The sequence below is a fragment of the Bombus pyrosoma genome, linkage group LG15, assembly GCF_014825855.1.
Source record: "Bombus pyrosoma isolate SC7728 linkage group LG15, ASM1482585v1, whole genome shotgun sequence".
NCBI classification, from domain to species: Eukaryota; Metazoa; Arthropoda; class Insecta; order Hymenoptera; family Apidae; genus Bombus; species Bombus pyrosoma.
In genome coordinates this window covers 11,109,360-11,129,365 of record NC_057784.1, presented here as the reverse complement: position 1 = coordinate 11,129,365, position 20,006 = coordinate 11,109,360, and the positions used below count along the sequence as shown (strand labels likewise).

The following is a 20,006-nucleotide window of genomic DNA, read 5'->3' as shown; positions in this document are numbered from 1 at the left end:
GTTTCCACGTAAGGGACAAAACTATTCGTACTTCAAAGGATTATTTGTTAAACACGTATTCCTTCGTATCTAGAAAATAAAAGGATGTATACTATCGGTAATTCCAGACTGTTGATTGGTCATTTTCGATATATTAATTAACAATCGAAAATGGTGTTCGAGTTACTAAAAACAAGCAGTCTATGATTATTACGTCTTTCGTATAAAAAATGCAAATTGATTATTCCGAGGAAAAATGATATTTCGCTGGGTCGAAGGGCTTCGGTTTTCGAGAATAGATGTCGCGAACGAACAAGAGACAAGCGTTTAAAAGAGCGCCACTCGAGATAAGGGATTCTTTCACGGTATTCCCACTTATAGTCTGACCAACTTTTCTTTCTACTGTATGGAAATTCCACTCCTAAAGTTCAACTCTTAAAATAAACGTTCAACACGAAGCTCAAAGCTAAGCGTTGCAAATTGTAAGAGACAAAAAATTTCATTGCTACATGGTTCACTATCAGTTTTCTTAATCAATTTTTACTTTGAGCTTTCTTTTCGAAATCGGTGTGAAACAAGGATCTTGAAAAATGTATTACAAGCAAGTAAGTTTAAACGATCGAAACAAAAATTGTACACCATTTGTTTATTATACCGCCTTGAAATCTACAAAGAAAAATTCAAAGGTGATAAAACGCATGAAAGTCAGCTTTCAAGTGATAAGTAAATGAAAAAAAAGTAAGAAGATTAACACAAGCATTTTAGTATTTTTACTAAAAATTTTCGTTTCTAACACCGATATCGTTTGACATTTCAACTTGTCGGTTCCCCTCGAGAGAATTGCAGCCTAATCAGCCTCCCCCCCCCCCTCAAAAAGAGAAGAAAAAGAAAAAATGAAAAACAGGAAGAAAGAAAAAGAAAGAGCAAGGAGTAACGAAGAATACGTATTTCTCTTCGTTAAAATATGTCCACCGAAACGAATGACCAAGTTGCTAATCCCGTAGATCTTTCAAATTATTCTGGAAAATTTACTTCAAGTTAACCAGTCCTTCTTCGTTGCCTCGGCGCGCCGTTTATAAACCGCCGAGTCTTGGGTCGTTTCCGGCTACTCCCTACGTATTATCCGGCCTCCTTTTCCTTTTATTTCTCTCGTCGACTCTGGCGTGATTCGTGCGGCCCAGCTCCAAGTCGGCGGCCATGTCTTTAGGAACCGGTAGTCGCTAATGAATTCCAGCGCCGCGTCGTGACTCGACGTCGATTAATAACGAGTTAACCCGTATATGATAAATCTGTCAGCGAATGAATATTTATGGCATGGAAAATAAGGTTGAACGTACAGAAATAAACCGATTTTTTATTAGAATTATCAGAATTAAACCATCATCTTTCTTAGGTTTCTGAATTTTTGTCGTATTTCTATCGATACGATGCGGAGCGAAAAGATGCGGAGGTATTATTTATTAAACTGAACTTGGAGGAAAATTTAACTGGACAAATGTAGGAAAAGTGTAATAGGATCATAGAATTGACGTATATACATTGAATAACACGTGATTCACTTTATAGGATGACTTTTTGTCATGTATCGAATAACTGTAATATATGGAAAAGCTACTCGTCCTTTTCAACAGTGTCAAAAGTTCAGTTTTTTATAATTGGAATAAATTGTTGTATGTATCTAAAGGGTTACCTATACAGCGGATGTAAATGCGTCTCAAGAAACTCTCAATATATTCTAACAATAGTACGTACAAGTCCATAATAAATAACTCACATTGGGACGAATTAAAAATAATTAAATAAGGAACCACTGCCAGAAATGCCAAACTGTTGCACCGAAAAGATTCTAGACATATTCTGGCGATAATATAATATCAGAATACAATCTTCGCATTTGCCAAATTTCGAGCGTAAAACATATTTCCACGAAATCCACCTATCGTTAAATCAAACTAGTAAAGTTTCAGCTTCGTCCACAAAACGACCAGCGAAGATCGAATTGCAGCGAAGCAGGAATATTCGAGGAAATGCCTCGTATCCGGTGTCGCCATTATTTCGCGTTTTAGCCTCGTTTCGGCTTCCGGCAGGCTGTGAAAGGCTCGTGTCAGGAAAACGGAAGAGCCGTTGACAAAAGGAAAAAATTACAAGGATGAACGTTCAGAAGTATCGCCGAGAGTTTTGTCAAGTTTTACAAAAAAAGTATGCGACGTGCGGCGTCCTGCGATGTGAAGACTCTTTTTTCTCAACTATCAGCCGGTTTTCGACCGTTGTTCAACCCCTACTTGTTCGTTCGTTCCTCCTTGATCTCGCGATCTTAGTTACGTGCTCCTTTGTTGCGATCGATCATCTTTCAGCAACCTTGGAACTTTTCCGACTCGAGCTCACGTAACGAAGATATTTTCGGAACCAGTCCGCCCTTTCTGGCTTGATAATTTTATTGCTTGACGTATGCGAGTTTTCGATGCCTGTTAACGTCGTTCGGCTCGAGAGCAGTCGATCGATCGAATCGCATTTCTCCGTTTCTTCTATATTTTCCTGCATATTTTTGTCACCGTAACACGCACGTGGGAGTGCACTCTCACGCGCGTATAACGGCCGTTTGGCACGGCTAGCAATTACCGACAAGTAGCAGGCAGTTGACGAAGGAGCGTGGATCGTTGAGAAGCTATCGATTTTACAAGATTTTCGTTGCAACGAGATTTCGTAGCATTCCAAGTGTCTGAATCGAATTAAAGCAATGTAATTATGTGTCGAGTCTGCTGTAGTCTTTGAAATTTCATGTGGAAGTCTCGGTATTGTTTTGGAATTAATAAAAAGATTTCGAACGTTTTAAGAGACAATGTAGTATACGATTGAAACAAGAAGTCATATGCACTGACGGTGATTTGTCCGTACTCTGTACAGAATTTCAGAAATTTTCATAGTGATTCTATAGGGAGCGGACGAAAGCGAGTTAGAAAATGTACACGGAATCGAGCAACAGTGGAGCAACAGTGGAGAAACGGTGGAGGCAACGGTGGAGCAACAATCGAGCAACAGTGGAACAACGGTAAAACACGCACATACCAAAACGCGTAAGCCAAAGTGGTGGAAATCAGGTGATTCATCGTCGACGGCGGCATATGGCGCACAAAAGCCCGTGCAACGAGAGAAATAAGTCTCATTATCCGGACATTATTAGCACCCGGTATTCGGTATTAAAAGCTCGTTAAACGGGACTGTGGAGAAGGGAAAGCTTACCGGCTCGTCAGCTACGAAATTAAACGGAAATTACTTTAGGCTAATAGGTTAGCGTATCGTGACGCGCGTCCCTGATTTTCATTCAACCACCGCCGCGCCACCCCGTTTCAATTCCCTTTAGCCGACCGTTCGAGCAGAAGAATCTCCGACTGATAATCGAATTTCCAACGAAACTTGCGGCTCGTCGAACCGATAAGGGTCGGCGGCAACCGTGACGAGGGGGTTGAAAAACAGAAACTCGTGCCAGAAGCGATTCCACCGGTGATTTAATGCTTTCCAGGAGATCGTGTCCATCTGGAGCGCGAAGGTTAATTTATTTTTTCATTTGATTCAATTTGACAAAATCTACGGACATTTCTGGATAAGAAGTTCTTGAAGATTGATTGATCATCGAGCTAATCACCGAGTTTTCCTGAATCCTTTGGCATGCCCTGGAGAAATCGGAATCATTGAAACAAAATCTAATATTGGTAAATGTTTAGGCACGAGGCTAGTTTACTTAGTTTACTGGTTTTGGTAGTACTTAGTGGGATGTATCGGAAATTTTGCGATAATGGTGCTAAACTAGCATTATTAGGCAGTTATGAGGAATATTTCATCGTTATAGAAGATACTTGATCATTCGAATGACAATTAGATATGCAAAATACGTAAATGAGATTATTTATACATTTGAAAGTTCTTATTTTTCTTACTGATATTGTCTTCGATGTGACGACGCCAATTATAAACTAAATATTGTTCCACAAATTTGATTTATTAAATATGGATGAATATATTTTACATTAACGAGCTTCCACTTACAGTTGGTATTAAATTGCAAAGGATGTTGTTTAATAAAAATGAACTTATACGTACGTATGTATATAGGTATTAATTATACACGTTATAACGCTAATTCCAATTTAACGCAATAGCTTTCTCAAATTAACTCAAAAAGGCTCGAATTAATTTTAACGATTCGTGCAAGTCGAGATACAAAATGGTGCAGCTAATGGATTCACAAGTAGATCTTTAAGGAACTCTTTTTCCCTCTTTTGTATTATCAAGAACTATCCTTAAGGAGATTAGTAGGTTCCGGTCGTTTAATCTACGCAGATCTCCAGTCAACTCCAAGAATCCCGTTCCACGACCAATTTCCTTCTACCGTACTCGTAATGAAGCTCTCGGCTATCGACGATATTGTTAGGCCCTCTTCAAATAGAATGAAAATTTATATTAACCTAACCCGCAAAGTGCCACGGTTCGCTGTTTCTCTTTCGTCGTTAGCAACAATAAGTATATCATTTCAGAGTAATTTCTCTATCGAATTTGCTGATCAATGTCAATCATTTTTAATGGTTGTACGAACGAGATGTTATAGATTGGGGTTAGGTTCTCTTCCATTCTAAAATGTACAAAAATTCAAAGGGAGGAATCTCGCGTGTTAACAATTACTTTTTCACGTTAAACGCTGATAAAATACATAAAATATAACTGTAAAGGAATTAATCAAAGACAGATTTAGTGGAAAGAAGAAGTACATCTCGTAACATTTCGCACCAAATTTGAAACAATATAGACGGGATTTTAACGCTATTGTATATTTGTACGCCAATCTGGAAGAGATTTGGCGAACGTAGAATCGGCGAAATCGAAGCAATAAATCTGACAGAAGCGAAAAAGCATAGATGGGGATACTAAAGTTCGAACAAGATGTAGGAGCAACTATGATTCGTAGTATCGAATTCGGATAAACTAGCGAGGAGATATATCAGGCTTGCGTCGAATCATTTCGATAAAATCTATTACTTTTTTCTTTTCTTTTTAATCAATGATCCAAGTCTATATGATCGGAGCGACTTCTTTCGAAATCTCGGGGACTGGAATGTGTAAAAAATAATATCACTTTTTAAAATCCCATGTTTTTGAATTAATTTGGCACAAATTAAATATTAATATAAAAAAAAATGTGAACTCTCAGTTATCGAAAAGGGAGGGGACCTCGTGGCTCTGGGCGACTAAAACATTTCAACTAATAATTAGAATCTCAATAACTTGAAGCGTTCATTATTGCAAAAAGTCTCGTTTATTATATGCAAAACGAAACTGACGAAAATTGATGAAAATTAATTATAAAATTAATTATAAAAAAAAATAAAAATGTTGAAAATTGAGAATGAAAATGACAAAGAATGATACGAAAATTCTCCATCTTTTCTATAAAATCAACTATCGAAATGGGAATGGACTGTTATCAAATTCCAATCTAAGGACTATCACAGATAGTATTTAAGATACGGTACTGAAATTCAGGAGAAATCTCAAGATTAGCGAAGGTGATCGCGTTTAAATGGCATGATGGAGCAAAGCCTGACGAATCGAAGTCGAAGCATGACATATTGCAATGATTTTTGCGGAAATACAGACGGAGGAACTGAGAAATACACGAGGCGCGAATGTCACATGGTCGAAGCGGCAACGGGAAACTGGGTCGTTCCCCGGGAGATTGAACTTTCTGTGTCGTCCTCTTTCGTCTATTCCGTAAGCTGTAAAGTAAAGTTCTCATGCCGACCGGGGACCGTCGCGTCGATACGTTTTGGCAGGGACGCCTGCAACGGCCTGAACGCGGCACACGCCCATTTGTCTGGCTTTAATAAACGAAACTCTTATAGCTGCTTCTTCCAACGAAACCGAACAAACAACATTTTCCACGGTTCAAAGAGGACTTTTTTCAGCACGCAGGAAAATTATTAATTTCAAAAGTAATTCATTTATTTCAGAGTTTTGGTTGAAATGGGAGAGAAGATAACGACAATGAATTATCGAATTTGGTTTGAAAAAGATGTTTGTTTTTGGCAAGAAACGATAAGATTCGTCGTTGCTTGGTTCATTGCTAATATTAAACAAAGTAGAAGAATAGAAAATATTGATAAATTATTAGATGCATTCTGACTTGGAAAATTATTTTTATCGTGATTTATTATCTATGAAATACGATTTTGTGGCTACGATACTATATAAAATACCTCAGGACTCGAAAATAAGAGAGTACACGATTACTGTGTGTCCTGATTCTAATGGCAAATTCCAATACGAAGAAATTCTGCGTACATACCTATATACGACAAAGTATCCCTAAATGCCGATGTTGGAGAAAGAATTTTTAAAATTCCCTTCATAACAAAAGCTACCATGACGTAATTGCACGGTCCACTTATCAAACATGTAAACGAACACGAGATTCTTGCAGCAGAGACGAAAATAGAGACTTGAAACTATCACGATGACGAAATAACATATATAATAACGTATTATATGAAAATTTTGTTTAATCGTTTTACATTCCAGCAAAGGAGATTCGCTCGACTTTTCTTTCGCCGCTATTCCTTTCAGCTAGATCAGATAGCAGCTACGATCGTATGAAATTTAAAGAAATCGAGATATTTATAACGTTATAATAAACTACCGCTTGGCAACAGAAATGGCCTGTCTCAAATACGCGTATCATAATTCTGAACTCTCTTTCGTACTATACATTCCATAAAACAACTGCGATAATCGAGAGAACGTAAAAGCATAAAAGTAGAAATAGGGAAATCGAAGCTCAGAGTACGATTTGAAAAGGAACGCGTATCGGAAGGAGCTTGCTAGATCTCTCTTATAGCTTCGTTTGACTTGCCGAAGAATGTACTCGCACAAAAGCTGCATTTGCACAAGATCGATTTCCTTCGCGGTATATCCGAAATCGAACGCCCGGTTTACTATGTCTCGCGTGTTTTTATACAGGGAATCCGTAGGATTCTGAGATTTCGCACACGTACATACTCTTTTGATCCGAGGAACGCCTTTAGCGCGTTGCCAAGGATTCGTAACGGATTTGTGTCGTATTCGTGTACCAAGGATGCGATAGTTGAACACGAAAGTGCGGATCTCTCGAGTGGAACGAAGAATCTCCTGCTACTTTTAAGCGGTCCGCTGAGAGCGCGCAAAATAGACAACAATTTTGCGCTCTATCTTTCAGAATTCTTTTTGCTTCGACTTTTTTTATCCTCTAAATTCGGCGCGTTCTGAAGCGTGTTGGGTCGGGATGCGATATTTTTCCACTTATTACCATAACACAAGTAAGTGTAAATTAATATACGTGGTAGGTTCCTTCCATTTCCTCTCGCGATATACATATAAATCATTTTCTACAAAAAGCACTGTGTCGGTCCAATTTAGCTCCTTACCGTGCCAACTATATGAACAACTATGATATAGACGAAACGAAGGAAGAAATCGTACAAAGATGCAAAATGCTTTAGAAAAGAGGAAAGATCTTTAGAGTGTAGTGGAGGTCGGAGATTCTTGGATTTCATTGAACGTTGCGGAAGGAAACGATGGATTCTTAGTAATTGGGCGGCATCGCGCATCGACGCGCGGCACGTGTATGCAAATGCTGGAGATCCTGCTACAGCCACGAAACTTGTTAGACCTCTTTAGACTCGAAACGGCCAGACACTTAGGCCAGGTCCTTAGACGGAGAATTTCGAAAAGTCGACGTTCCCGTGTCCGTTCGGCCACTTGACCAGAGTCAATTTACAAAGTTCCCACGCGTGCCTAGCTACTTTCGAATCGAGTGCACGTACTATCGCAGTCTAGCAACAAGGAAGTGGTTTGTTTATAGGGAAATAGAAATCGATTGTTCGTATCATTTCTTGGGTGGAATTTTTTTCATTTATAGAGTTCTTATGCTTGTTAAAAAAGATTTTTTTCAATAATTCCGAGAAATATTTGCAATCATTACCGTGCGTCGAAGGGCAAAACGTATCGAATAAAGCTGCGTCGTCTTGGACACTGGAATGTTTCGGGGTGAAAGAAGCGTTTATATTATAAGAGGGTCAATTTCATGCGACCCTCACCTCGTCTTTCTGCTCGAAGAGAATATCCTGTGTAGTAAGATTTCACGTACGAATTCGTTTCTTTTTCGAAGAAAAGTGCAGTACAAAGGAAACTTTGGGAAGTTGCTCCGAAGACAATGAAAAATTACTATAATTTTGGGCGAAACGCGATTGTGGAACGAATAGCAGAGCTATTGCTGCTGTTGCGTTCGAGCACTTCCGTTTCAATCTTTGGAAAGAGAGGAAGATTGCACGATGAAGACCTATCAGGTTTAATGTCATTTTCGAGATAGTACGAATTTTTCATCAAAGTAAGAATAAGTACTTGTTTAGTACATTCCTATATTACTCTGCTTGTCTAATTAAGATAATAAATGAATAATAAACGGTAATACGAGACACTTCCTTTGTTAGATATATCTTTTTTGAGGAATATTCAAAGCTTTAGAATTTTTCGACTATCGACGAAAGAAAAATTCTACTTCATCTTTCACCCACGTCCAATTTTTTCCAAGTTTCCTCTAGTGGATCTGGTTCTTTTCACGAACTGGCTGGCACGTGTAACGAACGCACACGCGCCTTCCATTAAACTGAACACACGCTATTAAAAATTAAGGCTACGGACACTGGACCGCTTCAACTTTTTCCTTCGCTTCAAACCCACGCCTTAACTTTACACCACTTCATGATACCGTGCTCGACGAGGTTTCGCACCCACAGGATAGCTTTATTACACCACGGTAACGAGGATTGCTCTATCTCTTGATACAGCGATACAGCTAACAAAGACGAACGTTCGGGTCGTATGTTTTATTTAGAAAAATCTTCAAATCTGCAAAACGATGCTCTATGATAACAGAATCAGGTTGTACTCGTGTTTCAAAGCGCCCACGCGTATCATCGTTGCGTCCGGATTATACAGCTACTTGGCCCTATCGGCGGCGACCCAATGATATACGAGCCAACAGATTCACGGATTGCCTACAAATTATAATTTTACGACCTTCACGACTTTTACATCGGCGACGTACGACATTCGGGAAGAAATCGATGACCGTACCATAAAATATGGCTACGGCTGCAAACTGGAAAATCAGATTTACGAATATTTGAAATTTTTCAATTTATGCTATGGAGTTATGTTTTTAGAATTATTACTACTGCGTAGTATATATATAATCCTGCATAAAATTATCCTCAAGGTTTCAGAAATATTTGTCGTAACTCGAACAAGATTCTTCTCTTAAACATCCCAACACCTTCATAAGCTGACGTTTCGTCGAAATTAACCGTGTCATAAGTGCACCTGCAAAGGGATATATCGAATGACCACGTCCATGCGTATTTTCATCCCCTCTGGTCGCATTGACGTTGCGATGCGGGCTTAACAATATTATACCCGGTGCAGCCATAAATATCGTAATCTCTTTGCGTTTGTTGGATTTTGCAAGTAGAAACTAGAGACAACAAGCGGCTATTAGGTAGGACGAGCGATGGCTACGAGCGTCGACTCTGTGACGAGTGACGACTGAGTAGAACGACTAGCAACTACCGGATAACGATTAACAACGTGCTCTCTTATTTCTAAAGGGCAACTAACTTGCGTTTACCCTCTGCCTGTGGCTCTGTAGCGCGACCCTAACCTAACTTGACCTAACCCCTTGAGCGGAGGTAAAAATACTGGTCACTGATGATGGGTGATCTCGCGAGATCAAAGCTCGGCATTACAAGATACCGAGAACCGTTATACCCGGCAACGAGCATTTGGACTATAGAAGATCGTTCGAGCTATGACTTTATGATAGCTTCTGGCAAGGAAACAAACAAAGACCGGCCTTTTAAGGAAATTAGGATAATTTGTAGAATAGCCAACTAAAGTCGTGTATACGACACTTTGCTATCAAAAAGTCAGCCATTTAAATATAGTTCGTTGAATTTTATTCTATTACGATACATATGTATGTCTACGTTTTCTAACTACATGCTCGTTAATAGCCGATAACCAGCATCACGTTATTATATTATTGGGTTTAAATGTGTTACGAGGCTATTTGTTTTCCTTCAAATCCATTTCCTTCATTTTCTTCAAAAGATGCTTAGTCAGAGAAAATTAATACGAAAAGGATTAATGCTTTATGCGATAGCCAGAATATAAATGATTCTTATACCAAATCCAACTTAATTTAATTCGTAATTATCGCTTAATTATTGGTACGTACGTATGTAGAAAATTTATCTGATTACGACGAGTGATGGGGAAAATTTACAAAACAGACCCAGAATGCAATTGGTTGGTTGACCTTGCTAGTATAATCGTTTCTCTGTTTTTACGCTTATCACTGTAGATATGTATTAGATGATGGGCATGTACATACGCATGTACATATTAACATAAAATCTTACGAAAAACTGCTACGTTCAGTTATTTGTGGGTCCCTTTATATACGTATATTTTATTTTCTAATAAAAAGATACGAAGAAATTTTATGCTCCAAGCATAAGAAACATTGTAAGAAAGGAATTTCATTTTTGAAAAGAAAGAAACTACGTGTAGTTATGTTAAAAGTAAAGCACTCGCTTATCCGAAAATATCCTTAACATTTTCATCATTTACGTATAATAAAACTCAACGAGTTCTAAATAATATCGGGTCCCCTCGATTTAATCTTTCCCATGCGAGTTTCTCGTATCACAGAATAATCTGTGGGAAAATTGGATTGTTCAAATTTTTGCCAACTGTTCTCCTCTCTTCTCATCGAATACATCCAAAAGAAAAATTGCAGACAACCTGTCTGAGATTCTAATCTGGCAAATAGCATAGGAACTTTTATCAACAACAACGTGAATTTAGACGTAAAAAATCTCGTCGGTATCGATCATAAACACTCAAATTTAGACGCCTAAACGTCGGATCTTATCGCGTCGTTAGCTTTCGAGTAATATGGTAATTTACGTACGAGTTAGTTAAAAGTTGCACAAATTTAGATTTAAAGCCAAATGAATATAATAGCAAATTTTATGCCATCTTACGATACCGCCATACTTTCAACCAAAATGCATATAATATCGAATGAAAACCGGTAGCGAATTTAGATTTAAAGAATTTAAACTTTAAGCAAAATAATAAGCTGTTAATTTACTAAACTTCATGAAATCTTTAGATAACATGAAGAAAAGGTATCGATCGATTAAAAGGATGGCAAATTTCACTGTGAGGAAGATCTTTAAGCTATCAAATGTCTGGAAACTGGAATTTAAATACGGGATATGATTAATTAACACGAAAACAATTTATTAAGTTATTAAAAGCCATTCGAACAAACAGTAACGCAATAATTTATCATTCTTCTAAATAAGTAGCATGTGTAGTAGTACGATAATCCATATTCACTTGTTACAGTATTTACGCCATTCAGTTTCATCGACACAACGAAATCGTATCTCTCGATCTAAACCAATCGATCGTCCGACAAAAGGTACCGATACTTGAAGAGTGGAACGATAAAAACGTGCATTAGGTTGGCACACCAGCCAGTTTGGATTTCCAACTAGAAGCTAGCCTTTTCGCGGGCCAAAGACGACGAGGCTAACAAAAGTGATAAAGGACCGCAAGGGTGCAACCCGTATATTTACGGCATCACGTCGCTTTATTATCCCTTTTAAGAGTGAGAGGGAAAGAGAGAGAGAGAGAGAGAGAGAGAGAGAAATTCCGGGTCTGAAATGTAGGTGTTTTGCCTGATTTTAGGGACTTGATATTTCTATCCTTGTTAGATGCGTATAAAATGTACGGCGATGTAAAAATGTACGGATGTACGAGGGTTGAGAGAAAGATGGAGAGTGAGAAAGAGAGCGAAAGAGAGGGAAAGAGACAGACAGACAGTGGAAAAAAAGACGCGTTACCCTTCAACAAGCCTCCATTACGTGATTGACGTGGGTTCCGCCGAAAGGGAAACAGTGGCGTTAAAGCGTCGCATTGTACGGTGTCAGTTCGAAGTGAAAATCGAAGAAAAAGAAACAGAGGAGATCACTTGCACTTTCGGCTGAAGACCGAACGAAGATCAATCGAGGACCAATCAAAGACCAACTAAGAACAAAATGCTGAGCGTGCTAGCTGTCGTTTCGCGCGAGTAATGCTGAAAGGACCAGAATCTGTGAGTATCCGGTGCTAGGATGATATTACGGCGCGTTCCGTGCAGAGGATAGGTTGGTCTGGCATTATAGATAACGCGTAGAGATCTATCTGTTGGACCTTGGAGGCGATGAGGATTTCTTTTTTTCGCCAATGTACCAGGAATGCAACGAATTTATGAATATCGTATTACAATATTAGAAATTGTTATAGATTGAACGGTAATATTGTGCACGTTACGTATTACGAAAGTGACAACATGGATGATTTACAAGTTTGAAATTACAAGCATGGAAGTTGCGAATGGCGTAATAAATGAAGCAAATTGGAAATAAGGAATTTTTTCGAGTATAAGTTTTAACATTTGGGAGTAGCTTTAGAGATTGCAAAATATTTAACTTCTAAACCGAATAGTAAGAATTTCGACTAGTGTAATTTGAAACGCTCTTTATTTTCACTCAACCAATGATCCTAAAATCCATTCAATCGAAGACAAGTTCGACCATTATACTTCCTACTCCATCTTTACGTTGTTATATATATCATATTTTCATAATTTGATCCAACATATGAAGAATAAAAAGACAAAAAAATGTTATACATATAGGACATAGATAGTTTTTGCCTCTTTGCCTACAGTGCTTCAGTACTACTTTTACGAAATTTGGGTTGTTCAAATCCTACGAGTTCTCGTTGTAGAATACAAAATCATTGACTTAAAATTGATAAAAATTGACTTAAAATTAGATTCCATAGCGAAACCATTTTTCACACGCTTGCCATTCGCTTTTATCCAGGAACGTCTGTTCGTCGAGATACCAAACTCGATTATTCGTCTGATTCCTGTTTCCCTTTTCACCCCTTTCAACCTATTCCTACCGTTCATTTAACAATGGCGAAAATTCGGTTAGATCCGTCCCTATCCAGACTTTGCGCGGCCAGCTCCATCAAAGCGTAAACTTCTCCTCGGAAATAATGCTATTCATTGGAAAGGCGATGCGTTTCGTTGCGACGCGGGGATTGAAACAATCCCTTCGTGACCACGACCAATAGTCGATCGGATAATGAACTCATTGCGCATAGAATATCGCACGAAGCTACTGGCGGAATGATTCTGTTCGAGAATCATTCAATAGATGTACTTTGAAGAAGAATGCAGACAATTGGCCACATTTCGAACGCTGATTTTGTGGAAAGTGGATAATCGAGCCGTTTAACGACGACAATAGGCCGGTGGAAATAATTAATGGAGCTTAGTGGATTTTCGGGGGGTTAATCGGAATGAAGAGGCATATCGCGTGCTCGACGATTGTTATCGAGCGGTTGTTATCGGTAACGTTTAACGAGTCAAGGATGAAACGCGATACGGGATGGTCGATTCAAATTATATCCGCGGCTGTTTCTAGAATCGAGTTGCGTATAATTCGTGAAATTGTTGTATCGCTTGTTGGTATTTCCATATTAATAAATACCGTCCAGTAGATACTTTCAATTTTCTCGTCATCTACAGCCTACATACACCATTTCCTTTAAAATTTCACGCGCAAATATGTTAACGGCAACACACTTTTATGCCGATATAATACCAAATAGTCCGACACTATTTAGCCTTACGATAATTCATGACTGCGTCGAGGGCTCAATAAGGATCTCGGTTGAATGCTTGAGTGAATGTTTGAAAAACCGATCGAGCTATGAGGTGCCTATGACGTGATTGACATGACCAGAGAATACGTGAAACAGTTTGACCAATGATAGATTGATAAGGAGATAAACCGATGGCACAAGCGACCCGACCAATATCCACGATGAATATAATATATAAAACAAAGAATCTATTCCTTATTTAATGCATCTAGCCACGGAGCAGGAAAGATAGAGATGCCTTTTGGTAAGCGCATTGCTAGGGACCGCACGGATCTTACCCCAGAACTCTAAGAAGCGCCAAGTGCTTATCAAAAATTCATTCTTAACAAATTTTTTATTTTCGTTTTTCGAAATTTACTACTATTCGCGTACTAAAGTTGGATTCATAAACATTTTCGATAGAAAGTAGAGATCTATAAAAAGGATCGGTAGACTTTACCGTTGCTCTTCCCGCCCCCTCCCGTACGCGCGCGCGCACACACACACATACAATCTTTTTCTGCATATTTTGTGTCATATAACAATTAATTTGGAGAAACCGTTAAAGGAGAACTCTTTCAAACGAAGAAAGGTATAACGCGATCATTATTTTCATCATCACATAATTTTCAATGATAAGAACCGAGAGGTATTCTATTTCGTTGGCTACATCGGCCACTTGCGTTTCACGAGAAGCAGAAGCATAGAAAAACTCACCGATGCAGACAAAGAGCGTCGCGAAGAGAATCGGCGGGAAAGCTCTCGAGAAGGAAAACATCCTGTTGTCGGTGGTTAGAGCTTGTACTGCGAGAACTGAGAATAAGTCCGTCAGTTTGGACTGATGATACTTGCGAGAGCCAGGAGCCGCCCAGAGGCGATATAGAAAGAACAAGGCACTTGATCCAGCGACTTCGTCTCTTGAATACCTCTCTTCGATCTTTGATGATCAATCCGTTTGATTCGATTCGTTCGCGATCAGCGTGCAGACGAAAATTCTGTTTTCTCTTAATACAAGACGATCACTGACAATCTTTAGATCGGGGATCCAATCGTAATCCTCCGTGTGTCTCTCCTATCTCCGATCCTATGCCTCTCTTTTTCCAAATTCTTCTATTCCTTACTTTTGATCTTATTTTAGGATTTGTTTAACTAGCTTCGTGTATTGTTTGTTCTCCGTTTGTTCGGATAAAAATTTATTCGGTTGAAGACGATTTTTCTTTGGAGGCACTGAAGGGTTACACGAAATCACGAGTGGCCGCTTTCTGATTGCTGGGCCACGAAAGAGCGCGTACAACTGGTGAGGCGCCGCCGTCGGACTGACTTTCTACGTTACGTTACGCTGCAGTAGTGGCGCCGCGACGCGCCGCGCCGCGTCGTCGCGCGCGCTTATCTTCTCGCACCTCTGTACCCTCCACCATTTTCCTTTGCACACATCTACGTATGTTCATTTGTATTTCTGTGTGGCCTGTGCATACGCCCGCTACAAAATTCGGCCTGTTCCCTTTCGCTGGCCTCTTTTGTAATTTGCGCAAGCTGGCCACTTTAGCTTCCGGATTATCGTTCGATAGGAAAAAGCAATTCACAATTTACGTTCGAGTTCGCATGATCTGTTGTCTACGATTTTAACTTTCTTTACTTTAACGCAATTTTGCTTCTAATTCACTAGTTCACTAGTTCTAGTTCAGCATCTTCAACTATCAGATTTTCTTAATCACATAAAAGCATATATGTACGTACTACGAAACGATACGAAATTTGATATACTCCAACTTAATTGCACACTAGCACATGCTATTTTACCTACATTATTCTAGGCTGCCATATACATACGTATGTACTGTAATGTCGACGATAAAAAGTACGCAACCGCTTAATATATAAGCTTAATATATATGTATAAGTTTAATTAATTTTTGAGAAAACAAAAAGCTAAAATACCAATTTTTAGATATTCCTTCAGAAATTCTAATCGACGTATCTATTCGATCGTATAGCACAATTTCAAATTCTCGAAGCCTTTCAATTTCAATGCATTACAAACACTGTATTTATATAATAGTTGTTAAAAGTTCGATATCGATAGCGTAATATTTTAACATTAGTTTCGTGACGTTTTATCCGGTGAACTTTTTTAATTATCATTTTATCGGTCATCTCCAGTTTCCTGGTTATCAGTTTTTCTCAGCGTCCCGTTAAATCTTTTTTTCGTTTATTCGCGTGCCGTCGCTGAAATTTGTGAAACAATCGCAGCTGTGTCAAAGGTAATCCTGATATTCGCAACCCGAAATTCATCGTTCACACTGTTTCTTGTTAACTTGTTAAATGTGGCAATAGTTCAATTACAATCGCGCCATCGATCAAATTTCCGTGACGTTCCATTATCAAATTTTCAAACACATTTTCTCTACATTGTTTATCGTTACTACGCCACACGCCTATACGGATCAATAGAACGAAGAGAGTAGTAGAAAATGTTATGAGAAATTTCATTTGTTTCGTAAATATTTTTCTAACAACAAAACTTCAAAAATTCAACGTTTGAAAGTTTTACGTAAAACTCTGCTTAAATTCAAGAATGGGACGAAAATGAAATAGTATAATCTAATCGCTAATAAATACGGAATTACATATTGAAAGCTTTCAGACATATGAAAACACTTTACGCACGTACAATGAATAAAATAATCAAATAAAATAACATAATAATAATATTAAGCAAGATAGATTGCAAATGTTTATGCATTTATAAAGAATTAAATGTAAAAAATATATACCCGTGATAACTATTGCAGTAAAAATGCTGTTTATGGGATCCACCTCCAATCACTTCAATTTTATGTAGTAATACGATTTTATCTTAGCAAAAATCCTGCAATTTGCAGTAACCGAGTATCGCACCAACTAACGTCCTTGCTAATACTGCTGTTGATCGAATGCCCCAACTTCAGTTCCGTTTTCCAAGTATCTGCCTGGATTCGCTGCCTTTATCTCGCCTTTATCTCGCCTTGCTCGGTCCAAACAACTATCGGCAGAAGCGTAATGTAATCCGTTCATCGAATTAACGACAGTCGAAGTCGCTTTTGTATGTATACATCATCAAGATCACTCAGCTCAGTGGCCTTCGCAAGATTTTAGCTGTATTTGAACAGTGGGTGTTTCTTCAGCGACGTTTAATTTCCCTGGTTAACCTTCTCGTGAATATTTACTGTTTACATCATATCCAGTTGCATCATCGTTATCATTGATGTATCATGGGTGTGCATTCATTTGACAGTTATCGGTAACGTGTATACATCGCGCATGCCTATGCACTATGTATTATACGCGAGCAATATTATGCCGTCTGCCACCGATCATTGAATTTCCTACAGCCGCAAGTGAACAAAGGACCAAAGGATTTCTGTGTTCGATGCATTTCCACCGATTGGCTACGAAACCTCAGTTTCTTTCGTTTTTCGAAACGGTGTCACAAGATGGGGTATGTATCTCGTTTTATGCTAATAACTTTTAACTAGCAAGTAACAAGATACTAACTACAGGGTTATTCGCTTAACTCGGAATCCGAGCTTGCGACGACATATGAGAATAGTACATCCAGTGTGGCTCGCCATCTATAAACTGTTGTTACAAGTATAATTAGGTGAAAACGCAGTGCGATTTGATTGTCGCCAAAGGACTTCAAATTTTACGTCACGTACCCACCTCGCGTTCCCGCCCAACGATTTCATATCCCTGCACGCTCTCCAAGCTCTAGAAGCTTTTATTGTCATGAAAGTGAAAACTAATTGATTATGATTAAGAATTATAATAATTAATTATGTTTGGGAGTTAAAAAAGGGACAAGAGAATAGGATAAAATATGTGCCATATAAAATGAACTACTGCATAACATATGCATTCTACAATACCGTGCTTTTACTATGATGCTACACTTCCTACTATGATATTTATATAACTACGTAAAAATCTAAATATCTGATTACTCTATCTACGTAATAAGCTAATCGTTATAAAGGGAAAGGAAAGGGATATCGTATGGAGTATAGTGTCCATCGCTCCATGCCACAAAAGATCCTTAAGCAAATTCGATCTGCGAAAAGTTGGTGAAATTCTATAAAATATGTATAATCACTAGCTGAATGGTAAGGCTGAAACATTATTTCCTAATATTTATCCTCTATCTTTTCTTCACCTTCTTCGCTTTTTTCGTTCTTTTCGACCTTTAGTATACCCGAGTATTCAGCACTCTAAGGGTTAAGATGCTATGAAATATTCAAATATGTAACTGAAATGTATTTTCTGTAAATTGCTCGTTTACTGGATTAGTACTTCAAGAAAAGAAAAGAAAAAAGGAACAGGCACCTCTGAGGTGACAACATTTTATATTATTTTACTCTTTACTATAGATTAAATTACTCTTGATTAAATTTTAAAAATAGAGAATCATTTGTATCTCTTTAATCAAAACTAGGAAAATTGAAAGCAAGAATTAAAAATTGAAAGTTTAATTTGAATACTAAGATGAGAGAAGAACCGATCATTATAAAATCACTTGCTTTATTCTTTAACTTTTACTATCTATTATTTCTTATTCGACATAATGAACCCAAACATACGCATATAAATCATTTTTTGCAGAATTTTTGTAACAAATGACCGATGATCGCGAATGAACTTTTATTCGTGCAAACAAAATTCAAATATTTATAAAATCCTACATTACTGTTAAAAAATTGAAAATATTGTGGTTGAAAGAATTCTAAAAATTATGGTTCTAATAACGAACAACCACTAATATTCGATCCAATAGCAATGAATTAAGTTTCAACTAACATTTAAAACAAATTACTAGATACTTGAAAAAACTATATATTATTTATTACTATATATATATATATAGTAGAAAAAACATTAAGGTATTTCATTATCGCCGGGCTCAGGACCTAATGTTCCAGAGCCTGGTGGAGCGGCGAATCGGTCTGGCAGCGGTGGCCGAGCCGTACAATATTCCCGACGCGTCACGGGGCGCTGGAGACCTGATCGGCTTGGTCGCCATATTCTGGACCGGGATCGTGGGAAGCCTCTCCTGCTCAGTGATCGAGCGAGGATGGGGCTTCGTGGCCGTGAAATGGGGCGATCTGGCCGTGGTGGCCGTTACCGTGTCGCCCAACATCAGTCAGACGGAATACGCTTCCTTCCTGGACGGATTCGCGGCTTGTGTGAGGCCTTTGGGCGCCTGTCTGTCACTGGTCCTCGGGGACTTCGACGCTCACTCTACGGCGTGGGGCTCCCGCAGGACCAACGGAAGGGGGCGCGTCGTACAGGACTGGGCGGTCGCGCTCGACCTCCGACTCATGAACCGGGGGTCGTCCAGTACGTGCGTGGCGTGGCGAGGCAAGTTTATAGTGGACCGCACGTGGGCAAACCCCGCCGCATCCCGCCGTGTCTCCGGTTGGGGCCTATCCCCGGAGGAGACCCTCTCGGACCACCTCTACATCGTGATGGAGGTGGTCGTTGGTGGCGCGATGGGCGACCATACGTTTGGTGCGCGCGGGCCCGTCAGCCCATCGGGAGAGAGAAGGAGATACCGGCGGTGGGCAGCGACCCACCGCGACGAGGACTTCATGGCGACGGCCGCTATTGCCGTCGCCTGGTCGGAAGAATCCCTTACTGATGAAAACACAGAGGCGGGGGCAATCCGGCTGAGGCGCGACATGCACGCGATCTGTGATTCGTGCATGGCGCGGCCCCGAGCCCCGCGTCGCGCTAGTGCGGTGTACTGGTGGTCCAAGGAGATTGCTTGTCTCCGCGAGGAGTGCATCCACGCTCGGCGAAGCGCGGAAGCCCCTGCAGCGAGTTATCAAGGAGGCGAAAAGGCGAGCCTGGGAAGAACTCCTGGCCACCCTCGACTCCGATCCCGGGGGGCGCCCTTACAGAATGATGTTGAACAAACTCCGTCCTTGGGCGCCTCCTGCGACAAAGAACATGGACACTCGGCTCCTGGAGGAGGTCGTCGGCGCCCTGTTTCCGGGAGCGGTCAACGAGGGAGCGAGCAAGGAAAGTGAAGAGCAAGAGCCGCAACCGCCGGAGGAGGAGGAGAAGCTACTGGACATCGCGGGAAGTTGGAGCCCAGAATGGGTGATCTCTGAGGAGGAGCTGGCGGAGGCCCT

At 39.6% G+C, this 20,006-nt stretch overlaps 1 protein-coding gene and 1 long non-coding RNA gene across 2 annotated transcripts in view; one reads left to right on the top strand and one right to left on the bottom strand.

The window, feature by feature from the left end:
• LOC122575913 (U-scoloptoxin(05)-Sm1a) overlaps positions 1–15,148 on the bottom strand; it is a 61,594-nt gene extending 46,446 nt beyond the window's left edge. The window contains exon 1 of the mRNA XM_043745414.1: positions 14,554–15,148. Within this exon, the coding sequence (XP_043601349.1) occupies positions 14,554–14,614 (61 nt within the window). The 5' untranslated portion in view covers positions 14,615–15,148. The remainder of the gene's footprint in view (positions 1–14,553) is intronic.
• On the top strand, positions 1,447–14,295 carry LOC122575914. Its single transcript, XR_006319588.1, has 3 exons — positions 1,447–3,028; positions 11,243–11,405; positions 11,482–14,295. It is a non-coding gene; the product is annotated as an uncharacterized LOC122575914 (long non-coding RNA).
• Positions 15,149–20,006: the final 4,858 nt, after the last annotated feature.